At 42.4% G+C, this 24,039-nt stretch overlaps 2 protein-coding genes and 1 long non-coding RNA gene across 3 annotated transcripts in view; 2 read left to right on the top strand and 1 right to left on the bottom strand.

The window, feature by feature from the left end:
* The first annotated feature begins 987 nt into the window (after nt 1-987).
* On the top strand, nt 988-5,909 carry hif1an (hypoxia inducible factor 1 subunit alpha inhibitor). Its single transcript, XM_037271158.1, has 8 exons — nt 988-1,438; nt 2,536-2,786; nt 2,915-3,063; nt 3,138-3,283; nt 3,395-3,501; nt 3,573-3,636; nt 4,183-4,293; nt 4,504-5,909. The coding sequence occupies exons 1-8, from the start codon at nt 1,253-1,255 to the stop codon at nt 4,570-4,572; spliced, it is 1,083 nt and encodes a 360-aa protein (XP_037127053.1). The 5' UTR covers nt 988-1,252; the 3' UTR covers nt 4,573-5,909.
* A 201-nt stretch (nt 5,910-6,110) lies between these two features.
* Nucleotides 6,111-9,406, bottom strand: cuedc2 (CUE domain containing 2). Its single transcript, XM_037271159.1, has 9 exons — nt 9,253-9,406; nt 8,569-8,655; nt 8,343-8,486; nt 8,114-8,175; nt 7,914-8,044; nt 7,659-7,826; nt 7,502-7,566; nt 7,307-7,367; nt 6,111-7,237 (listed from the first exon to the last, which is right to left on the bottom strand). The coding sequence occupies exons 2-9, from the start codon at nt 8,640-8,642 to the stop codon at nt 7,091-7,093; spliced, it is 852 nt and encodes a 283-aa protein (XP_037127054.1). The 5' UTR covers nt 8,643-8,655; nt 9,253-9,406; the 3' UTR covers nt 6,111-7,090.
* LOC119134473 overlaps nt 8,960-24,039 on the top strand; it is a 41,782-nt gene continuing 26,702 nt past the window's right edge. Inside the window, exons 1-3 of the long non-coding RNA XR_005100346.1 lie at nt 8,960-9,122; nt 9,716-9,807; nt 13,969-14,111. This is a non-coding gene — a long non-coding RNA (uncharacterized LOC119134473). The remainder of the gene's footprint in view (nt 9,123-9,715; nt 9,808-13,968; nt 14,112-24,039) is intronic.

A 24,039-nucleotide genomic window follows, 5' to 3' on the forward strand; every position in this document is an offset into this window, starting at 1 on the left:
AATCCGTGTCACAAATACCTGTCTGACCGCGTTTGACTTCCATGGGGAAGTTGAGTTGAAAAAAAAAGAGCAACAGATAAAGAACAGACAATAGCGGTGTGTTCGTTATCAGGATTGAGACACAAACTTCTACGGGGGAGGGGGGGGGGGCGCTCACGGGGTGGTCAATCTCCCTGCTCATCCACACAAGAATGGGGAAAGAAAGGAAAGGAGAGGAGCATCAGAGGGATCATGCTCAGCTCATCCCACTGATGTGCACTGGAAACACAAGAGCATGGGAACCCACCGCGGGGGCCGCAGCGGCGGTAGTTGAGGCTCCCCGCGGGGCGGAGATGACTACAGATCCAGTCAAGGCGCATCACTTTCAAAAGGCACTTGGTTATGTTTGATAATATTTCATGTATTGGCTTATTATTGACAGCACAGCAGTCGTAGGAGGTAACGAGGTAGAAATAATCAAAAATTAAATCGGCAACTAATGGACTGTCAATTAGCCATTTTGACCAATTGTTGAGAAGCGGCATGCAAGTGAGTTTTTTTTTTCCCAATGTGCCATTTGGTAAACGTATCCCATTTCGTTTAAGAAAAAATAGAGGCAAGGGCATCCTCTAGCGTTCAAAAACGGCTTAGTTTTTCTAAATTCAAAAGTTAAAAAAAAAAAAACAGGTTAAATTCTACATTTGGGGCGGGGGTCTTCAGAATGGTCATGCACGGGGGACAAAACATTGTTAAACACACTTTTATTTTTATTAAATCTTCCAATTTTTAAAGAATAAATTGTATTATATTTACTTTAAAAAATACTCTGACACTCTGATACTCTGACTTGGTTTTGTCTACTTGACGTTTTCATTGGGTGGATGGACGTTTTTAAAAGTAAAAAACAAAAACAAAGGCGAGTGTCATTACCTCGCCCCAGCGCCAGATGTCGCTGTTTCATTTATCAGGGACCTCTGCTACATCGTTTGCATTTAATCTCGTTTGTTTTCCGGATGTCAACACAAGTGTGTAAACACCCATTCAACGTAGTATAGAACGCTCAACGGAGACTAGTGTCCCCTCTCGCTGACGTTTCAGTATCATTTGAGGAATTATCGACCCCCCCCCAAAACGCAAATATTAGCGTCACGGTGGAGTGTAACTTGGTAGTGAGGCGAGCGAAGGACAAAAGCCCCCAAATCGGTGGCGAAGAGGACGGACAGTGCGGGGGGTAAATTGGTGGAGTGGCACAGGCAGGTCCGACCCAGCGACCATGGCAGCGGCGACCGTCGTGGAGGCTGAGAAGCCGGCGGCGAACGAAAGCGCCACCGCCGGCTTCTCTGGCGTCCACCAGCCGGCCTGGGACGATTCTCAGCTGCGGAGGTATACGTTCTCCACCAAGCCCATTCCCAGGCTGTCGCATACCGACCCCAGAGCCGAGATGCTCATCAACAACGAGGTAAGAAGCCAACAAGCATTAATATGACCATTAATATTAACATGGATCATTTGTTAGTTGTTTTCCACTGTTAACGTGACCTATATCCAGTTAGTAATAGGACAAAACCTTGGGGCTTTTGTAAGAAAAGTCATCTAGGACATCTGAACTTTATTTGCACTGGCACTTTAAATAGTTTCAGGTTTCGATTTATTTATATTTCCCATCTGTTTTTAAAATGTGCTACATCATATGACTAATCATCCCCAAACCTGCTAAAGATAATCTGAATAGTGCCAATGCATAATTTGAACCTGCTATCCAGCCCCCTTGTCCCCTCACTGAAGAAAGTCTATTAAGTCACACGATTTACGCATGTTTAAAAAAAAAACCCATTATTTTTTTTTAGTTGAAATGACCCAAATCACAGCTTTCTTCGTTACTTTCCGCCCTTTTTAAATGCTGTTTACTTAGCCCAAAAATATTAAATTTACTCCCAATTTACGGCTATAAGAATTCACCAATCGCAATCAAGCTCGTGTTAATGGGCGTCTCTATTTTCTTCTGTTTGTGTACACTCATGCTCACAATCCACAAAGCACTCCTTGCGCGCTCCCGTATCGCGAAACATGTTTTTCACACAGTGCGCGTTTTCTAACTTCCTCCCTGCGGCATCGGGAGCGCGCCTTGGTTGTACGTTCGCGTAGTCACGTAGGCCACAATTTAACGGTGTCCGATGGTGTCCATTGGCAGGCACTCTTTCTTTGCACCGTGGAGAAAGCCGCTCTTAGTATCGGCATTCCAACTTGTCATAACATCATAACTCAGTCCAAGTGTGTGTGTTCTGAAGCAGTGTTGCCAATTCACTACCAGGGGCTTATTCATTTTCTTTTTTTTCTTACAAAAGAGTCGTGACAAAACATGAAACGTGAACGACCTGAACAGTGACAGAAAAATAAACAATTCTAAATATTTAAAAAAATCTTTGTGAGGTTTTTGAGTAGGACTGTTTGATACCGCTAGTACCTGTAATACCTAAAGGTTCCCCCCCAAAACAATGAAAGACAATTTAAAATAAGTTTATACCCCATATATAGCAGTACTGTATGTATTTGCAGGAGCCGGTGGTTTTAACAGACACAAACCTGGTGTACCCTGCCCTCAAATGGGACATCTCCTACCTCCAAGAGAACATCGGCAACGGCGACTTCTCCGTCTACATCGCGGAAAACCACAAGTTCCTTTACTACGACGAGAAGAAAATGGCCAACGTGGAGAACTTTGTCCCCAAGTCCCAACGACTTGAGATGAAATTCTCTGAGTTTGTGGAGAGGATGCAGCAAGTGCAGCAAATGGGAGGCGAAGAGCGGTTAGTTTCTATCTTTTGAAGAGTCTCAGAAATGTAAAGAAAATAATCCTCAGGGAATGTTCCATTAGCATGTCTAACGACGTAGCCGTTGTTAGCCTTTCTGTGACATCCTATGCTCCGTCGGCCAGGGTGTACCTACAGCAAACGCTCAACGACACGGTCGGGAAGAAGATAGTGCTGGACTTCCTCGGTTTCAACTGGAACTGGATCAACAAGCAGCAGGCCAAAATGAACTGGGGCCAGCTAACATCCAACCTCCTGCTCATAGGCATGGAAGGTGCGCGGGTTTGGCTTCTCCCACGCGCTTGCTTCCTCGTCGGTATTCCTTTGTGACGATGTCATCTTCTCCAGGCAACGTGACGCCGGCGCATTACGACGAGCAGCAGAACTTCTTTGCGCAAATCAAAGGCCACAAGAGATGCATTCTTTTTCCTCCCGACCAGTTTGAGTGTCTCTATTCGTACCCTGTCCACCATCCCTGTGATAGACAGAGTCAAGTAAGTCGCGATGAACAAATTTGATATTCTTGACAAGAATGCGCGCTACCGTGACTGTCAACAATGAAGACAGAATAACACGATCATAGTTTTTATTTTTGTCAATTCTAGGTTGATTTTGACAACCCTGACTACAATAGGTTTCCCAATTTTAAAAACGTTGTTGGCTATGAGGCGGTTGTGGGCCCAGGAGATGTGCTCTACATCCCCATGTATTGGTAAGATTTCCACTTTGAAAAATTTGAAGAGTTTTTTTTGGTAGTTTGTTTATTTTTTGTCTTTCCAACAGGTGGCATCACATAGAATCGCTGCTGAGTGGTGGCGTGACAATCACAGTCAACTTCTGGTACAAAGTATGCATTTTCAGGAGTTTTGAATAGTGAAATGATTTAATATCATTCATATTCTACTTAGTAAAGAATTGGATTAATCACATAATTAAATTGAAGAAGAAAAAAAAAACCAGTTATGGCCTAATTTTTGCTCCACTTCAATGGACATGGTGCTGCTGTGCACGCCTTGGCCACCTGGGGGCAGTATAATACAGCAGTATACGGCTTTACTTGGGAACAGTGACTCATTCTTCGCAGAGCATAAAGAATATATGCCTGTAACTGTATGTATTGTTACGTACGCTATCATTTATCTTAAAGCAGCCATTTAGCAGTCCAACTCATGGATGTGCCTCTGTGGCGGCCATGTTGGCAGGGGCAATTTTAGCAAAAGCATGGGCCTTGAAAATAGTTTGTCAAATACTTTTTTGTTAATGCCAAAATGTGTGAGATCAAAACAGAGCATTAAAAAACTAGCCAGATAGCATAACTGCTGAAATTATTTTTCGTAATGTCAAATGTCTTAACTTTTTGTAAAATGGAGATGATCTGGATGTCTGTGTTCAGGGAGCACCCACACCTAAGAGGATAGAATACCCACTGCGAGCTCACCAGAAGGTGGCCATCATGAGGAACATCGAGAAGATGTTGGGAGAAGCGCTTGGCGACCCTCGACAAGTAAGCACTTTGTTTTCTCCTTTTAGGCCGTTAAAACAGCGAACCACTGCAGAATCAGACTTGCATTTAGGTCACCTACATCGTGTAAAAATCCCTCGCCGCATGTCCGACCCGGCCAGCAACCCATTTTCTACTTTTATTTATGGCTCACCAACGTGTCACACTTTTGAAGGGGAGACTTCCATTTTGTCTGTGTCTATTCCTCCTCAGGTGGGACCGTTGCTCAACACCATGATCACAGGACGATACGAAGATCCCAACAAGAAGGGTGAGCCTTGAAATTGCGCCATCTTGACTCTCGGACTATGTCGCTGCACGGCAATACGCGGCTATCTTGAAACCATCGCGCTTCTCACGGTGCCATCGTCTTTACCCGTCTCACGGGAGTTGACTGTACTTGAACAAGACGTTTTTCTTTTTGCGTGTTTTGGTTAGTTATTTATGCCCAGCAGTGTTCTCAGAATATCTAATTTAAAAGAATAAATAAGCGACTAGGGTGTGCAGTGAATGATCGCTTTTGGAGGAATCTGTGACAAACCACTAGCAGAACCGCTTGTACTTATGAAGTTGCCACTTTTTTTCTCGCCTTTGAAGGGAATAGGGGTGTCAAGTTTAACGTTTCAAAAGCAGTTCAACTTTTCTGTACGTTTAATTATCAGATTGCTGTGGCTGCTTGACAAAGGCAAATAAGTAACCTAGTTAGGTTCACGGCAAGTGTGTCTCTGGTGTTGTGTTAGCTCACTTAGCTTAGCTAAAATATCAAAATACATCTACCTTGCCTTTCGGTGACTCTTCCAGTACCGCTGTTGCAATTTGCCGATCACTCTCAATAACGTTGTGAGCTCGGTGGAAATGCTAAATTTAAAAAAAAAAAAAGTGATTATTGATGATGGAGGATGTTTTTTGTTTTGGTACAAGTTCCTACTAAATTCTGTGAAATGGCTAAAAATGTCCTCACACGTAACTGTTATAATGCCTACTGTAATATTTGCCCATTTTTATAGGAAACAGTATTAAAGCGTGTTTCCCCCAAGGTGAATTTAGAGTAAATGAATTAACGTGAGCTGAATTATTTTAACGCTAAAGAAAATATTGCAGCCTTGTGGGAGAGACGGCTGGCGCGGTAATGAATCCAAGTACGGCCATTTATATGTATCGCATATATTCAAAATTAGGCGACTGTGTTAAGTACGTCATCATTTTGGATTTATACTTCAAAGACTATTGGATTAGGACTAGCAAAGGCATCATTAAAAAAAAAAATTTTAAATGCAGATTATATGTTTAGTGATGACACCAACATTCAGGTTATGTCCTCCTGGGAAAGCCATTTACTGTTTGGCTCATTTTTAAGCCTTTTAATGCACCCATGATCAGGTTTAAAGCTGCTTGTTAAGTTTCATGGCGGTTTGTGTGTGACGTAAACTGCAGAACCTGTTTCTCTGCCGTAAAACAAAACAACCTCAACGCCGCTTCACCAAAGCTCATCGTACAAATGGACTCATTGTTTACACTTCCTGTTTGCGCTCTGCTCCCAAGTTGCTATGACACAGGAAAGCACTTATCTCCAAATTTTGTTTTGTTACCAAGAGCAATCCGATACACTGGAAAAAAAAGAAATTGGGATAAGAATTTGCAGTGATTCACTTGTTTTTGCCTCTCATTTCTGTAGTTTGAAAATGGATGGAAACAATTTCACAAAATTTGGAGTTGCGTGTTTTTTACACGACTTATGTTGGTGTTATTTACTGAATGGAACTCATCTTTTTTGTGCTATTTCTGTAATTAAAGAATAAAATGAACACAGAGAAACAAAATTAGTCTACAAAATTAGTCTTTACTATAAATTGTGCGTTTTCGTCAAAGCAAGGGAGTTACAAGTTCAGTCAAGAGCACACGGCACAGTAAAACCGATCATCAGATCTGTCACAAACACCACTGCTGCTATTTAATTAGGAATTAAAGAGACTCCAGTAAAATCACAATTGAGTTCTGGGCATCTTCAATCGTTACTTTTGTTCAAGCTTATCGTCTAAAGAAAACATGTCAAAATTTGTGGCTTTATCGATTTTTTATTTTATTTCCCCCTTTTGGATAAAACCACAATTTTGACATATTTTTCATCAGGCACCAACATTTATCTAGTTTATATTTTATTTGGAAAAATACAGAGACATGGTGCAATAATAGAAAAGTCATCTAATAATAAATATACCCGCAAATCTAAAACATGGAGTGCTCCGAAACACTAGTTCACAATACTGTAACATAATATAACAATGCGTTATTTAACTGAAGGGAAACCACAGTGCAAATGATCAGAAGTCAGTCTGTTGTTTTTGCGCTACGGCAAAAACAAAAAAATGTCAGTGACAAGTACTTATTTGAAATAGGAAAATATATAAAGCACCACTAGAACTTGACAAATTGTTATAGTAATCTGCCACGAACGACCTATACATCTAACTAGATGTCACAAGATGGCACCAAAGCACTACTTTTCCATGATACAAGGCTTTGGTGGCGAATTTGCGAGTCGCGAATAGCTAATATGCGCGCAAACACCGTTGCTTCATTTCAACACTCACAAACGTTAAAAAACAGTCAGGTACTAAATATGCAACAATCATAATAATAATAATAAAAAAAAAAAAAGAATATTCCAGAAAAAATGTAACAAAAAAACACTGTGGACCATGACAACATCGTGTTTGATTAAGAAAAAATCCGATTCAAACCAGAGCGATTGTATAAATAAAACAAAATAGGTCAAGATGATATCAGCCCCTCCGCGCTGTCAATGAAATCGATATTTGCGAGCCGGCTTGAGGTTGACGTAGGTCTTCTTCATGTCGTCCGTCTCGTTCTTCTTCACCACCTGATAGCGTTCTCCTTTGGTGCTCACCACCTGGTTGCCGTGGTAGCGGACCAGCTTTTTGGGAGCCTGCCGCAGTTGAAAACAAAGCACGCGTGAAAACGGGCAACGCGTTTGCAAACAGCGGACAGACTTTACCTCTTTAGGGGCGACCGGTCGATGCGTTTTCTTGTCCTCCTCATTGTCGACCAGCATGTACCTGCGGGGGGGAAAATAATTTTACTTTTTTTTTTTGCTTTGTGCTGCCTGGCCAGGTCTTCCTAGCAACAAGTGACCATTAAATATGCGATTAAACTACTTAATTAGAATCATCAACTCAACTGCTTCACTTACTTCTCAAGAATGCTTTCTTTCAGTTTCTGATCCGCCACTGATGAGATATTCTTTCCTTGATTTACCTGAGGCCACGGAAAGTAGGTTATTTTTTTTCCTCCAAGTGTCAACATTAGCACGACGTAGGTGATAAATGATCCAAAATGGCGACACTCACATTGAGCGGGGTGGGGCTGAGTTGGACATCGCCCTCAATGATGAGGCGCACGGCTTCCTCCATGTCTCCTTTGGCAATGGACAGAGCGCTGCGGGCTTCCGACAGACTGCACTTGGGGAACATCTCGAGAAGGTGCTGCTCCTGGCTTTCCAATTCGGACACGGGGAGCTGGAAATGTGCACAGGTCAGGCCCGACTATTTTAAACATTTTCCATGAAAACAATCCCCATTGAAATGAATAGAGGACAAAATTACCTCGGCTGTGGCGCCCTCTGTCTGTGTTTGTAGGCATTGCATTTCCCTGCCAGATGGGGCCTCATTCGGTAAGAGAGGGGCGATTTTCAAAGAGCCGTCTACCGTCTTTGGCACGCCGTTTTCTCCGTCCACTAGAAAGGAACACATGCTGAGTATCAATAGGCTACCCACGATGAAGAAAAAAAAAAGCTAAGAAGTACCTGAGGTGCGAGCTGTAGCTAGCGTGGACGCCAGGCTAAACATCATTTCACACACTTTTACACTGCAACATAAAAATACAGCAGGGACTTTACTCCATTGAAAGTGCAAAGTGATGTTTGAAAGCCATTTAGTTTCTTTTATATTGTAATGTACAAAAAAGCTATTTCACATAAGCTCACATAAATTATACAGGATCGACTGGAGTTTGACACCTGTGTATGTTCTGACCTATCAATTTCCGCAAATCCCGGTATGTACGCCTCCAGCATCTCGGCAAAGACCTCCACGTCAAAATTCTCCTCAACACTTTGCTGGGAGCCAAGATCTTCCAAAACTCCAGTGATGTAGGACAGGAGGACATCATCAAGTGCACTGCATTCAAGTGCATATAGAAGGTTTGCGTTACTAACAAAACCACACGGTTCAAATAAAGTGATCAAATGAAAAAGTTTACCTGAGATCTGCATCGGGGATATAAGACTGTAGGAAGTCGTGCAACGCACCGTGGATGATTTTGTGGAGGTCCATGGTGGTTTTCTAACTACAGAAAAGAAATGCACACAGGCTTATATGCGTGGGAGTGGTCCCGCTGACCTCATACCAAGTGCACCCACACTGTCGTCAGACCATATAGGGCACGCTTACATGAACAAGTTGCAAAATAATTTATTACGACACTTTGGGTTTTGATAAGATTCGAATTTTAACAATAAAGTACTTTGCATACAAGGTAACGTCTCAGTCTCAATTGAACATATAAAGCGCATTTATTGATGTGAAATGAGGACGTTAATCAGTGCACGTGTGGAGAGTTTGTCATCCAGCAATAATTCTCAGCTAGTGCACCGAAGAGTTAGCAAGTGGGCGACGCTGCGATGCTAACCCAAAGCTAAGCTCGTCTGTGTTTTTACAGCACATTAGTACAACGACGGAAGGATTTCCTCAACTTTTGCTCACTTGGCGACGTCGATCTTCACCTCAACCATCAGCTTGGACGGGAAATAACTGGTAAGTTTATATTTGTTAACAGGCTACCGGGGTTTTGTTAGTTAGCACATTGGCTAACAGCTAAGAGGCTAACCAAAGCGAGCAGCCTCTGCTTATGAAACAAAACGACATCGATTTCGAGTTGACTTACTGCGTCCGAAATTGTGAGGACATCAAGGGCCCTCACGTTGCTTCAAGTATATTCCTGAGAAGAGTGTTTGTGTAGAATTTGTGGACTCCTAGTGGCTGTCAGTGTGATTGTGGAAGCTTATTAGCAATTCACAACATTGGGACGTCATTTCCTCACATTGTAAACAGCTCAGTTCAACCAATGCGGAGCACAAAATGCATGCAAATGTTTTGACGTGCAAAAAAAAAAAGCAAAAGGACATTTTGTTGATTGAAATATACTTTCCTAGCACAATTCAAACAATACCCAGGTGTTTCTACCACAATGTCAACAAAGATTTTACACCCTAAAAGTCTTTCATAGTAATTTTATTCAGTAATCCTGTCGTGAAGAAAGAATCAATAGGTCGTTTCCTGCTGTTAAGCTTTTTTTTTTACTCATTACGTCATGTGTTTTAGACTTTCCCGAAATATTCTCATTTTAGGGGTGAAACTGTCCCCCGGTGATGGATGGTCAAGGCCAGCCGAGGGCACATATTAATAGTGACGTCACACTTTCCCTCTTTCTGATTGGTTGGTGAGTAATTTTTTTTTATCACTAAAAGCATTTAAAGGCTATTAAAATTAAATTATTGCTATTATGTATTTATACGGCGATTTGAAGTGTCGTATGGGGGATCCCATCTGGATCTCGAGTAACGCCGATTACTAGTTGCCTATACATACTTCATGAGTTAGATGTTATCTGAGGCAAGATCAGCGACGCTCTCAGTTACCCTATGTTGTCTTTAATGCAGACATGCACCTATTAATATTTCATTCTATTGTCTTTTTGTTCTCCGCTTGCCATTTCAAGGAGAAATGTGCTTCTCATAACAAAGCAGCATCTAACTTGGCTGAACTTTCAATGACCCTTGAGGTCATTTTTTTTTTGGCAGTATTTGTTTTGTTTCCAATTGCGTTGTACAGGTTATATTTGCAAAATATACTAGTATTTAGGGGAATGTAAAGTGTTGAGTTGCAATGAGTAGGTGGATAATGCATCAGAACTAGAGGGCGCAATAGCAACCTACAGACACAAGATGGCAGCATAGAGTTATGAATAAGAAGTGAACCTCTTCACGTCAACATTAATGATGTGGATACAGATTGTACATATATAATTTCGTCAGAGCTGAATGTGGATGGCTACTAAGATTACTATTTAGTTCTTATTGAGTAAAAGTTCCTGCCAGGAAATATTTTGAGCACAATCAAATGATGTAACATTATATTATTTTATATTCTGCATACAATTTACAAGCTGAAAGCAAGCTATGTGTTACAAGTGTAACCCTAATGGTATAAGTGACAATGATTTATTTGTGTTATTGGCACACAAACGTTGAAGAAAACATTTAGGGTACAGGCACGATGCGTCTCTTACAAGCGCAAGTCAAACTTTAACACGTGCTAATGGCGCCTTTGCAGAGCTGTGGCCATTTTTATGCCGGGAGCACAACAGAGCATGTCATTCATGTGAATATTTGACACATTTACATTCAGACAATGACGACCGGGGTCCGACTGCGTGGATGTCTGAGCAAAGAGTGGAGAAAGAAAGAAAGAAATGACAATCCTCATCAACAAAACATTGAATGAGCCAAATTAATTACCCTTTACCCAACTTTAGACAATAACGCTCAGAGCTGTCTGCTGGAGCTCTATTATTCTATTAACGTACAATTCTCAGTTCAGCTAGAGTGACTTCATATTTGGATTTTTATTGTATTTTCCGAGCCAACGTGTAACATCGCATCCGTAATATAATGGCTTCCGATGATTCGATGGTTTCTGCCGAAACGCTCACGCGACAGAGATCCTATCAGCACATTATTTGCTGGGGCGAGTTTGTTGAAAAGCAAATTTCACTTAGTGTAGCTGTCTGGGAGCATCATAAAGGGTCATTTACAGTGTGAATTCAAGCACAGAAGGGTTTAATTATTCAGAACTTTGGCAATAAGAGCTTGCCTTCCTAATCATAGTCTGTCTTTAATCAGAATCTTCTTCTCTAATTCATTTCTCAAAGCCATTTGAAATGCTATTGTGCGGCTGCGACAAACTGTTAATGACACAGGCAAAGTCAAAGTTGATAGAAGTTTGATTTTTAATGATGCTTTTAGAATTGAAGGGACAAGAGATTCACTGAGTTTGACCAAGCTGAGCATTTGTATTGACCAGATTCTAGTTTGAAATGTTTAGTGACTCAAAACAGATCTTATTTTTTATAATGCACTTAGAAATAGCAGATTGACCCTTAAAGGCCACCGTACGTCGTGGCCCAAACATACAGAATACAGTTCAGACTAATAAACTCTTGCAAAGTCGCCTGTGTTTTTCACTGCCCAAATTTATGTTTCAAATCTGCATTCTGCACCACTGATTTGTGCCATTCAAAAAAAAAAAAAAAAAAAAAAAAAAAAAAAAAAAAAAAAAAAAAAAAAAAAAAAAAAAAAAAAGGATTTGATTTGTGCTAACAAACGACACTACCAATCGGCCATTTTGTTAATTTTATGCAAATATTGCCTATAATATATGTAAGTAATATTTTGTGGTTAAAATAAAATGTTGTCAGGGATAAAAGATTACAAGAAAAATACAACAAAACAATATATTCATATTACTCGTTTTAATTCTTCTTTGTTTTACCGTCATAACATTTTTCAAAGCCTTCATTTTCGAGCGACTTTTTTCTTAACATACTGTAACGTTACAACTGACTGTTTTTAACAACTGAACCATGTCTTGCAATATTACTATTGTAAAATGACATTTATCTATCATGACCATGATACGCTCATTTGATATAAGTGAGCCAACTCTACGTACAACAATGTTAGCGTCGTGTCAGCAAATGGGACGGGCCCTCTTTGTCTCGGTCCGTGTGCCTCCCATCCACTTGATAGGTTAACCTGTCCACGGCATCCATCTTCCCCCCCCCCCCCCCCCCACACATTACCATTGATCTGAGGGAAATAAAGAGCACATGTGTTATTATATACAGCACAGGGGGAAAAAAAGCAGCCCTTTCACAGTGATGGAGTGAACAGAGCAAATGTATGAAATATCGCCCCTCCGCGTCTTCTGTCTTCCTGTCAATAGTGCAGCCTTTGCCCACAACCTGGATCAATAGAGACTTATCTTTTCACCATAACACATAACAGAGTTTTTTTTTTTTTTTTTTTTTCCTCTTGTATTGAAATCCGCAATCCATGCCTCACATGTAAAGTCCATAATACAGATATGCACCCCCTTCCTCTCTCGCTTCAACGAAGTGCGGGAGTCGCCAATCTGAGATGTGGCAGTTACAAATTTACATGTTGATTTTCTGGACGTTTATCTGCAGCTTTTGGGGGTCTCTCATGTGTGAGACTGCTCAGCGGAGAGAAGACACCCCTCTGTAAAAACATCTGTTGTGCAAAAAGGGCTGTCAGACATTTGCGGCCTCCGTCTCAGACATTGTCATTTGTTTTGATCATTTCTGTGAGTGGAAGACACCCCCCCCCCCCCCACCCCCACACCACCACCACAGAAAACATTTTATACAACATACATTCTGGAGAAAATTTTATTTCATCGAGAAGTTAACTTAGACAGCAACAATCATTTGCAATGAAATTTAGTTTGCAGTTCTTCCCCCCACTGTGCGGTTTGGACAAGCTGCTTGAAGATGATAACAAAAAAAAAAAAAGAAAAATGAATTATTCAACAGATGCAGTTATCTGATAGGCAAAGCTGCTGGAAAATTGAAATTTGCAAAATGTGCTTTTGTAACCGAAACAATCAACATGGTTGTTTGGTTTGAGTGATTTTTGTGCAATTTGTGAATTTTTTATTTTAAGTGTTGTCTTAAAAATCGGCTCAGTATTTGGTGCTTACACAGGAAGTGTTTTTCTTTTGTGAACGCCACAGGGCACATCACCTCTGCGTTGTCCCCGTTAGCGGCCATTTATCTTAGTCAAGAAACCTGCTTGCAGTCATTCCAGCGCGCTCTCGCCCAAACGCACACGGAAGCGTGCACTCAACCATCATGAGCATACTGGTGGCGACCCCAAAGTCGAACTCGGTCCATCTGGTTAGATGACGCTGGTTGACTTTCAAGTTGGCTCAACATTTAGTGCCGTGGGAAATAATATCAATGATTTTTTTTTTCTTCTAGTATAAGAAGTCAAAAAATGACTCTCACTGAATGAAGTGACATTGTAAAAGTTATGTACTGTATGTTTTGTACTGTAAGGCACATTAAAAATTATTATTATTTTTACTGCGCTTTATAATCAGGTGCGCCTCATTTAACAAATATGCTAATTATTTTTGATTAATTGTATATTATTGGGTGTGATTATCACTTCGGCACTGAAGCAGACGGAGTCCATTCTATATAACCGAACACATTTAATTTATAATAAAACATTGTATTGCTTATGGAACGTTGTATATTTCTTAACTTTTACTCGTTCAGTATTTTATTACTTGCTAATTTAATTTCACTTGTAGTACAAATGTTTCCAATTTTAGAGCACTAATTGTCTATTTTGTTCTAAATGACCTAGTGCAGCATAACAAGAGTGAAGCTCTGATTTAATGTTTTTTTTTTTTTTAATTCTCTGCCCAAACAGGTGAGTGTTTCTCACCATATAGCGACACCCCATAAACCAGCTGATAAGCCATCCCTGTGACTTTCTTATCTGTCTTGCAGACAATCCCCGCTCCCTGCGCACGTTTGTCGTTTCCCCTCGGGCCCATTATCAGATTCCCAGCGCAGGATCCCGGCAGCTGCGGTTATTGTGGAAGACTACGTTTATAGCCCCATGATGTCTGTGACAACACCGGCTTTTATGAGTGAGTACATGTTTTTTTTTTTTGTGGTCATTGAGAGTTGCTCTTTCACTTGTGGGACTTGATGGTCTTATTGCAGGAGGGGGGGGGGGTGTTCAGTGAATTTTCAGTCGGGGCCCTCGTAGGTCAAATCAAAAAAGAAAAGACTGAAAAGTCCAACCGAGTAAAACGACTTTAATATCGTTGATGCTTTTTTCAATCACCATCGCCCTTTTCTCGCTATCTGCCACGAAGGCGTTATCTCCCCCCACCATTCATGTACACATTTATTGGATTCCAAGTGTCTGGGATCAATCTTTTGGCCACCAGAGGAGCATAACTAATGGTAACATTAGAGTGGCTTTGTGCGAGCGACCGGCCGGATGCGGGTTAACCAAGCAGGAAATAATCTCTGATTTTATATCTTGCATGAGTGGCCATAGGATATGCCGCGAATAAATTAACCCCCCCCCCGCCCTTTTGGAATGTTTCTTGGCAGGTTATCTTTTGAATGGAAGAGTTTAAAGCGTTTGTTGGGCCGATTCTGCGTCGCACACGCACAATTTCCTCGCCGATAATACCGTCAATCTGGATGCTCAGCCAGGGTCAGACTAACTTTTCTGTGTCTGAAGGCAGGTCTAGACAACCTCCCATGGAAAGCCCCCCCCAGCTCCTCTCCCTCACCCCCGCCTTCCCTTTAAAGGCCCACTTCTATTTTCCTTGTTGTGCCCAAACAAGGATTTTATGAAACGGGTGACATCGCCACACAAGCTGTCTGCCGAATCCCCCTTAATTAAAGTGACGTTTCCAGCCTTCCTCCGACACTAATAAACCCCTTCTCAATTAAGATCCTCCTAATTACTGTGAGCAAAGGAAAGAGGGACACACACAGACAGACAGTGTGCGAGTAAGCCTGCTGGCATTTGGCCCCATAAGCTGAGTGCCACACAAAAGAAAATAATGTCCCCTGGGTTACCCATCCTTCCAGAGAGGTTTCTCCTCTTCAACACCACGACCTTGCCCCCCCCCGCCCCCTCCTCTTCTCCTGTTTTCTTCTTTATGAATGAAAGTATATGCCACACAGGGTTGAGAGTGTCCATTCATGGAGCGGCTGGAATGTGTGAATAAGCGGGGGGGCTTTGAATGAGGAATGAATCACAGCCACCTGATTAGTCGTTAAGCAGTCTTTTGACATTGCCATTGTTTGAATGTGCATGGTGGAAGTGAGCGTGCTGTCATGTCGAAAGGGCCCGCTCACTCAAGTGAGGCTGATTGGAAAAGAAATAGCACAGATACAGTGGAACATCCCAAGTTGAACCCCCCCCCCCCTCCCAAATTATTTGAATACAAGCGGTGGCGCAATACTTGTAGACAGACATTATCATTACTACTAAAAGGCAAAGTTTGTGACTTTTGATAATGAAATTACATATCTTTTTTTTAATATATAATTTTTGCACACACTGTGCCTTTGGCGGCGGCGGCCTACACCGGGGAAGGTTAAACATGTTTGGTACGTGTCCTGCTCGGCAGATTAATGACATTAACAAAGTTTCCATTAGTCCTGCAACTGGGGGAGACATGGGCGTCCATGCGGAAAGCCACATGACTGAGGCAGAGATAAGAGAAAATGAAATACGTCTTCGTGGAGACAAGGGAGGGAGGGGGGAGCGCAGGAAGTGCCACTCCAAATTAGCCGCAGGCCCAGTTTGTTGTTACTTCATTAACCCAACAGCCCCGGGAAAACTCAAAAGTGGGGTCACAACCTTAAGCAATGGGGAGGCCTGAAATACGCAAAGAAAAGCTCCTATAGTCATTGCTTGCTTGTAAACTATTGACACAATACAGACTAATGTTTGAAGGGAAGCTTTTTTTTTTTATGAAAGATGCAGTTCACTGCCCCTTTTAGTGACTTATTTCTTTTTTTTCTGACTGATTTTATTAGAACTTTACTGCCACTCTCAAACTAAGCCTGACACAGAAAAGTATGTGGTTTAAAAAAAAAAACAGGTCGACCGCTAGCATAAGGCTAATGCTAACGTAGGCAGTGATTAGCATCAATATAGCATCAGTATATAAAGTTAAAGGGGAAGTCAAGTCAAATGGTTTCTTTCTCGTATTATGTTCTATGTGGCTCCATTATTCTAAACATAATATTAGATTTGTACAATATGAATTAAGGAACAAAATCCAACCGGGCGGACATTTTGTAGCATCAGAATCGGTGCGGCGTGCACTTGCTGCTCGCTGACATTTGATGGCCTTCTTCAAACCAAAGCTTAAGTTGCATAATACCGGCCCTTGTTGTTGAAACGCGAGCCGAGCGTGACTCTTTATTTGCGGGCCGGGACTTTATGAGAGTCTACAGTTACATACCCTCAGAAGGAGGGCTATTGTGTTCTCTGCCCTATAGCCAACATACATCCGCTCCTCCTTCATTTTGTATACACTGCTCATAACAAAGCGGAATGACATTTTTCCATGTACGGGTGTAAATTGGAGGTTTTGTTTGCTCTTGTGGATATCGCCGATTGTCATGTCGTTGTGTATTCCTCGCACATATACCTGCTCAGCAACATGGCTCCTGAGCAGCCGACTTGGCTAGGAAGTGTGTCGCACACGCGGGCTGGCAGCATCAGGGCCCGGTGAGTGTCTACTGAGGCTGCAGACACATCTGCCTGCTTGGTTTCACCTGCTAACTGAGCATGTAACATTGACTTCTTGGCTGCAATGCAATCAGGGTCGGGGCACTGGCAACAGCGCAATACGCTTGTGATTACGCGCATGTTTTCCCTCCGTTTCAAAAGTGAGGACGTTCATTTTTTTTTTTTTCAAGACACGATGGCAACTTGCAAAAAACAAAAGTAAAATAGGCAAATGTATTTACTGCAAATTAAAATCAGAATAAAGAATCGCATTAATTATAATATAATAATAATAATGTGGGCTTAATCATTTTAATTCATTTTTCTCACATGCAAACAGACTGTAGAACAATACTCACCGGCGTATATTCTTTATCTCTGCCAAAAATACCTAATATAACCTGTTTAGTTGACACTTGTTCTGTTCTCCCATCATCCAATCTACTGTATGTGTATAATGTCTATGTAGGATACCGCCCCCTAGTGCCCATTGTGCGCACACCAGAATGAGTATCAATTTGCCCATTGAATTATCAAGACGCGTTGCAATGTGTTTTTGTGCTTTTTATAATACTTCCTCTGAGGCTTTACTCGTTTTTCAAATTGCATGGAGGCGCCGGGTCAAATACCCTCGCGTGGTTCCCTCGCCCCTTTTCCTACAGCCCCCCCCCCCCAAATAATGCATCAGTGTGAGCTTTTTTAATTGCTGGCTCGCCACAGCTTTGCGCTAATTCCTGGCGATACACGTAATGGTGACACCACTGAGCTCGGAGTGCTCTCTTGTGCGCGTACAAACATTTCCCGTCCTCGAGACGAGCGTCACCTCGCTAATCTGTCTGAGCAAGTGTGTGTGTGGAGAGGCCCTTTATCCCGTCCTGCTTTAACCGCTTGCTCACAGGAGAGCCATTTAGCCCTTCCACTAATGGCCGATGAAGTCTTTCACCGGGCCCTGTTTGACTTTCACCCCCTGAAAGCAACTTGGCCGGCGTGGCGACATTAAGAAAACCAGTTAACCTGGAGCGGTCTGTCTGTGTCTACTCAAGGAAGCCGGCGAGCTCCTCGGTGCCTTTTCAAGAGGCTCCTCTTCACCGCTTCTATGAAAAGCGGCCGCTCAGCACTTTTCTCAGTAGCACACTGCGTGCCAAACAAATAAATGCCTCGCCTTTAGCCGTTGTTTCCAGGCGTCATATAACGTTGAAGTCTTAATAAATAGACTTCTGGACTTTCCTTATTGACTCCCGATCATGTCTTTTTTTGCCGAGCCAATCATTCATTCTGCAACGACTTGCTATTGGTCGCCGATTTGCCATCTTAATTTAATGTTAATTGGATGATTATAGACACATTTAATTACAAACCAATAGCTGGCTCTCGACTGGCTGGCTGTCCAAAACAGATTGTGGTCAGCTACTATCCAGGCAAAACTCCATTTTCCATTCATATAATGATAATTTTCCGCCGTTTATTGCCGTGGGCTATTCAGAACTTAGGTAACCTAAGCACAATGGCGCAGCGCCACAATCCAAATCATTATTTACCTTTCGTAACTTTGACAGTGGAGGCTTTTAACACCAGACTCCGAGTCTTTCCCGGCTCTTTATGGAGCACGGCTACTGTGGCGGAAGGCTTAAACCAAGGTCAACATTAGCTGCAGTCACGAGATTGACCCGCTCGTCAAGAGAAGACAAAATAAACACGGGGGGGAGAGTCGGAAGAAAGTGCACTTAACAGGTGTACTGAAGGTAGAAATAGCCAGCGAAGCAAAAATCGGACTCAGTAAAAAGAATCATGTAAAGTCGGTGACTTGAGTTTAAGGTGTCCCGTGACAACACTGAATTTTTTTATGACTGAAATGAATGGAAATGTTATTAATCTGTTCCACCCTATTTTTTTGTGTTTGTGGGAAAACAAAAGAAAAATTATAGCACTCTACAATATTGTGTTTCTTAGAACCACCTCGTGTGTCATGATTTAATGCTGCAATTCAATTCATTGTGGTACGACAGTGTGCCCTCTTGACCACCAGGAGGCGGTGTAATATAGTCATGCAGACTTAAACAAAGAAGAATAGTACTTTTGCTAATACTGTAAAGGACTCAGTAAGATGCTGCAATATTAGACAATGATGAAAAATCGACCAAGTTTGCGTCAAGTCAAATAAAAAAATAAAAAATCAATCCGGGTAAGGACTCGTACCTTGAGAAACTCCTAAGTTATGTCATTTGTATATGTTAAGACACAGCTGTATTCACAAAATATGCATGCCCCAATGCACAATGTGACAGTGAAACCTGACAGATGCCGTATGGACACTCTGTTGTGTAGTAAAAAAAAAAAAAAAAAAAAAAAAAAAGGCCCTCAGGGTCTCTGCTCACTGACAGTACACCAGGGATCAGCTGTGACGCTGATCCACTCATGTCACAGACACACAGACTCACATACACACACAGACTCACAGTCATGTGTGTATGCATATTACATAATAGACTTTTGGGGACTTGTGTTGGCATATTATTGACCACTAAACCAGAGTTTGCTTCATGCGCCACTGTAAATGAATCTTTGGCTTGTACTGCTCCTGTTTGGCCAGCTGAGGCCATGCTTTCTCCAAACTGCATTTGCTCCTCACCGCAGAGCTGTATATGGGTCATGGAAGAGGCCTCTCTCTCATTTGCACACACAAATAGTTAGATTCACAAGGCTCAGTGCCTTTGTGTGGTGGCCTAATAATTACAATCAATTTGTAATTTCACATCTAATTTCAACGTACAAAAACACAATTGCATAAATGGCTCCTCGAATGCATGTAACCCCAAATTTGAAATCCATATAAAATGTAATTCAATAATGTCTTTTTTTCTGGTTGTCCCCTTCTAGTCTTTCAGTCATTGTAATGATCTCGTTTTTATTTTTAGGATCTCCATGTATCTTTGGAGTCTTGAAAACCTTTAGTGGCCTTAAAAAGCACACTTCACCCTAAAATCCATTCTTTAAAGGTCCTAAAAATGCCACAGATGCTAACAACAAAGGGCTGATTTGCAACCTGGTGAGCATTTTGTTCATTTTGACCCAAGTGGCCTCTTAAAGGTCCCATAAAGTCTTAAATTGGACTTCTTAAGGCCTCCTTTGTCAGTTTTAGTTGATATATTCAGTCCATAGGTATTTTTTGGGGCTGCGCTAAAGGAACGTCTCCGTCCAGGTGTAGAGCGCAGTCCGATGTGTGGCCCGTGAAAGGGATATGCTCGCCCTTGTGGTGAGCGTACAGAGACGCTCCTTTGTTTCCCGGCATGTCTCACATACTTTAAGAGGCCAGATAAGCCGCAAGACCATGAAACACTGCTTTATGTTTGGCTTCTATAACGTCCCAGAGAGGGCCGGGCACATTCAAGGAGAGACCTGCCGGTGAGCAGGTAATACTGTATGTGCACCTTGCGCAACCTTATTAAAGGGCCAGATGCACACGCTAAATAAAAGGCCAGAAAATATTTTTTCAATAAGTCAAAGGTCTGTTTGTATAGGAGGAATTGACAAATTCAGATACATAATTCACCCCAAATATGGGATTAATAATAATAATCAAATACACTGTTAGCGTCATTTAAACTGGTAGCGTAGCACTTCCTCTATTATGCTCTTATTCTGAAAAGCAATCCTACGACTTCCTTCAGCCGAATGAAGTTAGCGTTCCATGCACAAATTAACATCACGTAAAACACTCCAATAATGAATTCAGGTTCCACATGTTTCTAACGTCACTCACTTGGCCACGCCCACATCCAACACTGCAGCTGTTGCGGTTCGGCTTTTCGTAGTCTAATCCGTAAAATATCGGAATATTGCAAGTGTCATAGTTAACCTGTTTTTTGTTTTGTTTTTGGGCTTGATCTTATGATGGTCGAAATGCCAGCCCGAAGGCAGTTTGACGTCAGTTTCATTCGACAGCAGAGGGCGCTATTAAGACAACATGGCCTCACACTGAATATATTGCAAATGTCTCAGAAGGGAACAAACTGATAAGTGGAAAGTCACTGTGGGGTTGGTGGGAGGGTGCAGCGGTGTTGTATGTGTGGGTTTGACTGTTTCCTGAAATCGGATTAGCGGCTACTCTACACTTAGATGGCAGGGGCTTTATTTTAGCCCGCTCTAAGACCACCCATCAGGTAAACGGGTTCACTCCTGTGGAGCGAAAGCGGAAAGTGAATGGTGACCGACGGGGTGGCTGTGGCCGGCCGGCGCTTCCGAATGAATGAAAAGGATGTGGAAATACTTTAAGGCCATATTGATCTTATATAATGTCAATTTTAAAAGAATTTCAGTTTGAAAGGAATCCTGTAGCCCCAACCAATTTGTGAACGTCTCCTTCGCGGACCAACTCTGTGTACTTTCACTAAAGACCAACACGGCGTATCCCCCTCACCCCTTTGCTGCCGAGATATCAAAACCTTACCCTGTCATGCCGCCGCCACCGCATCCCACATAGCCCCTCCCCAAACGGAGTTTTCGGGCATCCGGCTCGCAAACAGCCTCTCTCCTTGTCGCTGCGAGCCACCAAGGCTTTGTTAGGCAGGCCTTCTTGCGAGCCCACAGCTTTCAAGACCCCCATTATGCAGCGGGACCCAGCGGGGCAGAAAGAGCACGAGTGTTTTTCGCCAGTCATGTGGGCACACAGGCATTACGCGCTCTTCACTGCGGCTATTTTGTAAGTCTTGCAAACAGACGGGAGGCCCGGCAAAAGAAAAGGCTCCCAGAAGTTTAAATAATTGGGAGTTATATAAGTTGCCAAATCCTCACAGGAGGATTGCGAGTTTTTCTCCCTTCCTCTTTTCGCCCATTGTGGCTCGTGAAAAGCACGGCGCGAAGGCCCCGCTGCGAAGGTGACAAATCCTTTGACGTGGCCCATTGTGGTGTGTGTTAAAGGAATACAGTCAAGTGATGTCGCAATGAGCCTCTAATTGCCTGCTCTGCAAATCAAACAACACCACGGGCACGCTTAGTCATTACACTGGGCATATAAAATCGGTTAATCGATTAATTGATTGATGGTTTTGACTGTGCGTATCAGCTGCAACAGTCTAGGAGGAGCTAAAGTTTTTACTAATCAGGAATGGACAAACTTGAGACTCCCTGCATCTCAAACATCACCGCTTTTGTCAGCCCCCCCCCCTTGAGTGCATAGCAGGCGGGCTGAGCAGCTTTGATCAGCAGTGTTGTGTTGTTGTTTTTTTTTACTTTTTTTTTTTCCTCTCAGAGCATCACACTGGGGAGCACGTGTGTGTACGCGTGTGTTTGAGATGCAGGGATGCATGGTGCTAACCCTCCCCGGAGTGGTAATGCATGAACTGTTCGCAAAACATTGTTGCCGCCGCTGTTGCCTTCGATGCTAATAAGGTGGCGGAATGGAGGAAGTGATGCCCCGCTATATCGCGGTTCGTGGTTTACGCACCTGCTATATTGTGAATAGTTTTGTATGCTTTGTTTGTACGTGTTGCTACTTTGTGTGTGTGTTTAAAATAGTCGTTTGAAGGTTTATCATAACCTTTGCTGATATTTATAGCCTTTTGCATCATGTTAGCATTAAGCTAGCGAACGTTCATCAGATAAAGTTTCACGATCTGGCTGAGCTTTCTGGAATGTAAACGCGTGTATTTCTTTTAATTTTATTTTGTTATGGGTCAGTTTTAATGAAACGTTTGGTACTGGGAGTGACTTGAAGCAAGCATGCTGTGCCTCTTTTGTATAACGTTTGCAAAGGAATGTTGTGAGTCAGGGCGGGAAGGAAGTTTTTAAAAGTGTTTTTTAACAAGTCCAACTGTCTAAGAATGATTAATACGTGTTTACGGCTGCAATTAACCCTTATTTTAATTACCAGTTATATTTTTTATTAATCGGTGAATCGGATATTTTTTTTTTCTATCTTTTGACAGTACAGAAAATACAGAAACAACAATTCATTATGATTCAGTTACTGGTTTGGTCTGTAAAGGGGCCAAAATGTTGTTTTCTAAAGTAACACCAAATGTTTTTGCGATTCAACGCATAAGTAGTCACATCTAAGAAATCGTCAGTCATCTGACACGACCCTCCGGGTGCTTGCAGGTAATAATGAAAGCAGCGAGAATAAACTAAACACAATCCGATTTTCCCGTATTTTCCATTCTAATACGCTATTTACGGCAACATTCGGCTCCGTGTTGCCACAGAAGGCCCGCACGGCCAATTATAGCGACTCTTTGTGTCTTCCATCGGCCGTTTCAAGCTGTCAAGCGACTCCATGTCACTCAGTTATGTGTTGCGGCCGGTTCAGAGCCCGTAAATGTATTTATGAATGCGTGATTTTGTGAAAAAAAGTCGACTCGCCTCTCCCCTCTTGCTGTCTAATAACTGGTAACCCCAGCTGTGAGTGTGTGTGTGTGTGTGTGTATTCGCCTGCCTGTGTAATGCTGAGGCTCGCCGGGGCACTGAGGCGGAACTTGGCCCCAGTCAGACCGGTCGGTGCATTGGGGGCAGAGACCAAAAAAAAAAAAAAAGCCTCCATCCGCGCTTTCCCTCTTTTCCAATCTCACTCTTCCACTGGGATTTGGAAGTGGCTAGCCTCGGAGATGTAACATGTATTTATTTTGTACATAACACTCTGGGATTCTTTTTGTACATGTGCATAAAGTACATTTTGCTGACCATGAAGTGTCAAGTAAAAAAAAAAAAAAAACTTGGCGGATTAATTATTTTTTATCCCTTCCGTCTCCCAACGCTCGCATCAAAAAGAAAGCAGCACGGAGCCACGGCCGCCGATTAAGCGTTTTCATGCTGAATTTGAAATCAGATTACACTCGATTGACTCGATGGATTTGAAGGCGCTATTAATAAAAGAATAAACCAGATCGAGGAAAAAAGCAAAAGAGGCGATTTTGCCCCCGAGGCCGCGGCCCCACCGGTGGGACCGGAAGGCTAATCTGCCATGCAAATTAAATCCTGCCTCTCTAAACTGGGCCCCTTTAATGGTCCCCATTACACACTTTTTATTTGTTGTGAACATCGCATTGATATGGGAATGATTGCGCAAGAAGATGGAATTTGGATCCTGAGGGTCGAGGGATTGGGAAATATTAGGCCGTGTTTCCCAGATTGGGACTGACACTCATTTGGAAACTATCCCGTGTGGATATTTTTTTTCCTCCCCTCCTCGCCCACCAAAAATAATCTGCCAGGCCGAGTTCCAGGCAGGATTATGATGCAGTTTAGAGTGAGAGGTTTAATCAACGAGTGTGGCAGTATTTGCACGGCAACACATCTTACCTTGCCTTTTCTCT

Source organism: Syngnathus acus, chromosome 15, assembly GCF_901709675.1.
Source record: "Syngnathus acus chromosome 15, fSynAcu1.2, whole genome shotgun sequence".
Lineage (NCBI taxonomy): Eukaryota > Metazoa > Chordata > Actinopteri > Syngnathiformes > Syngnathidae > Syngnathus > Syngnathus acus.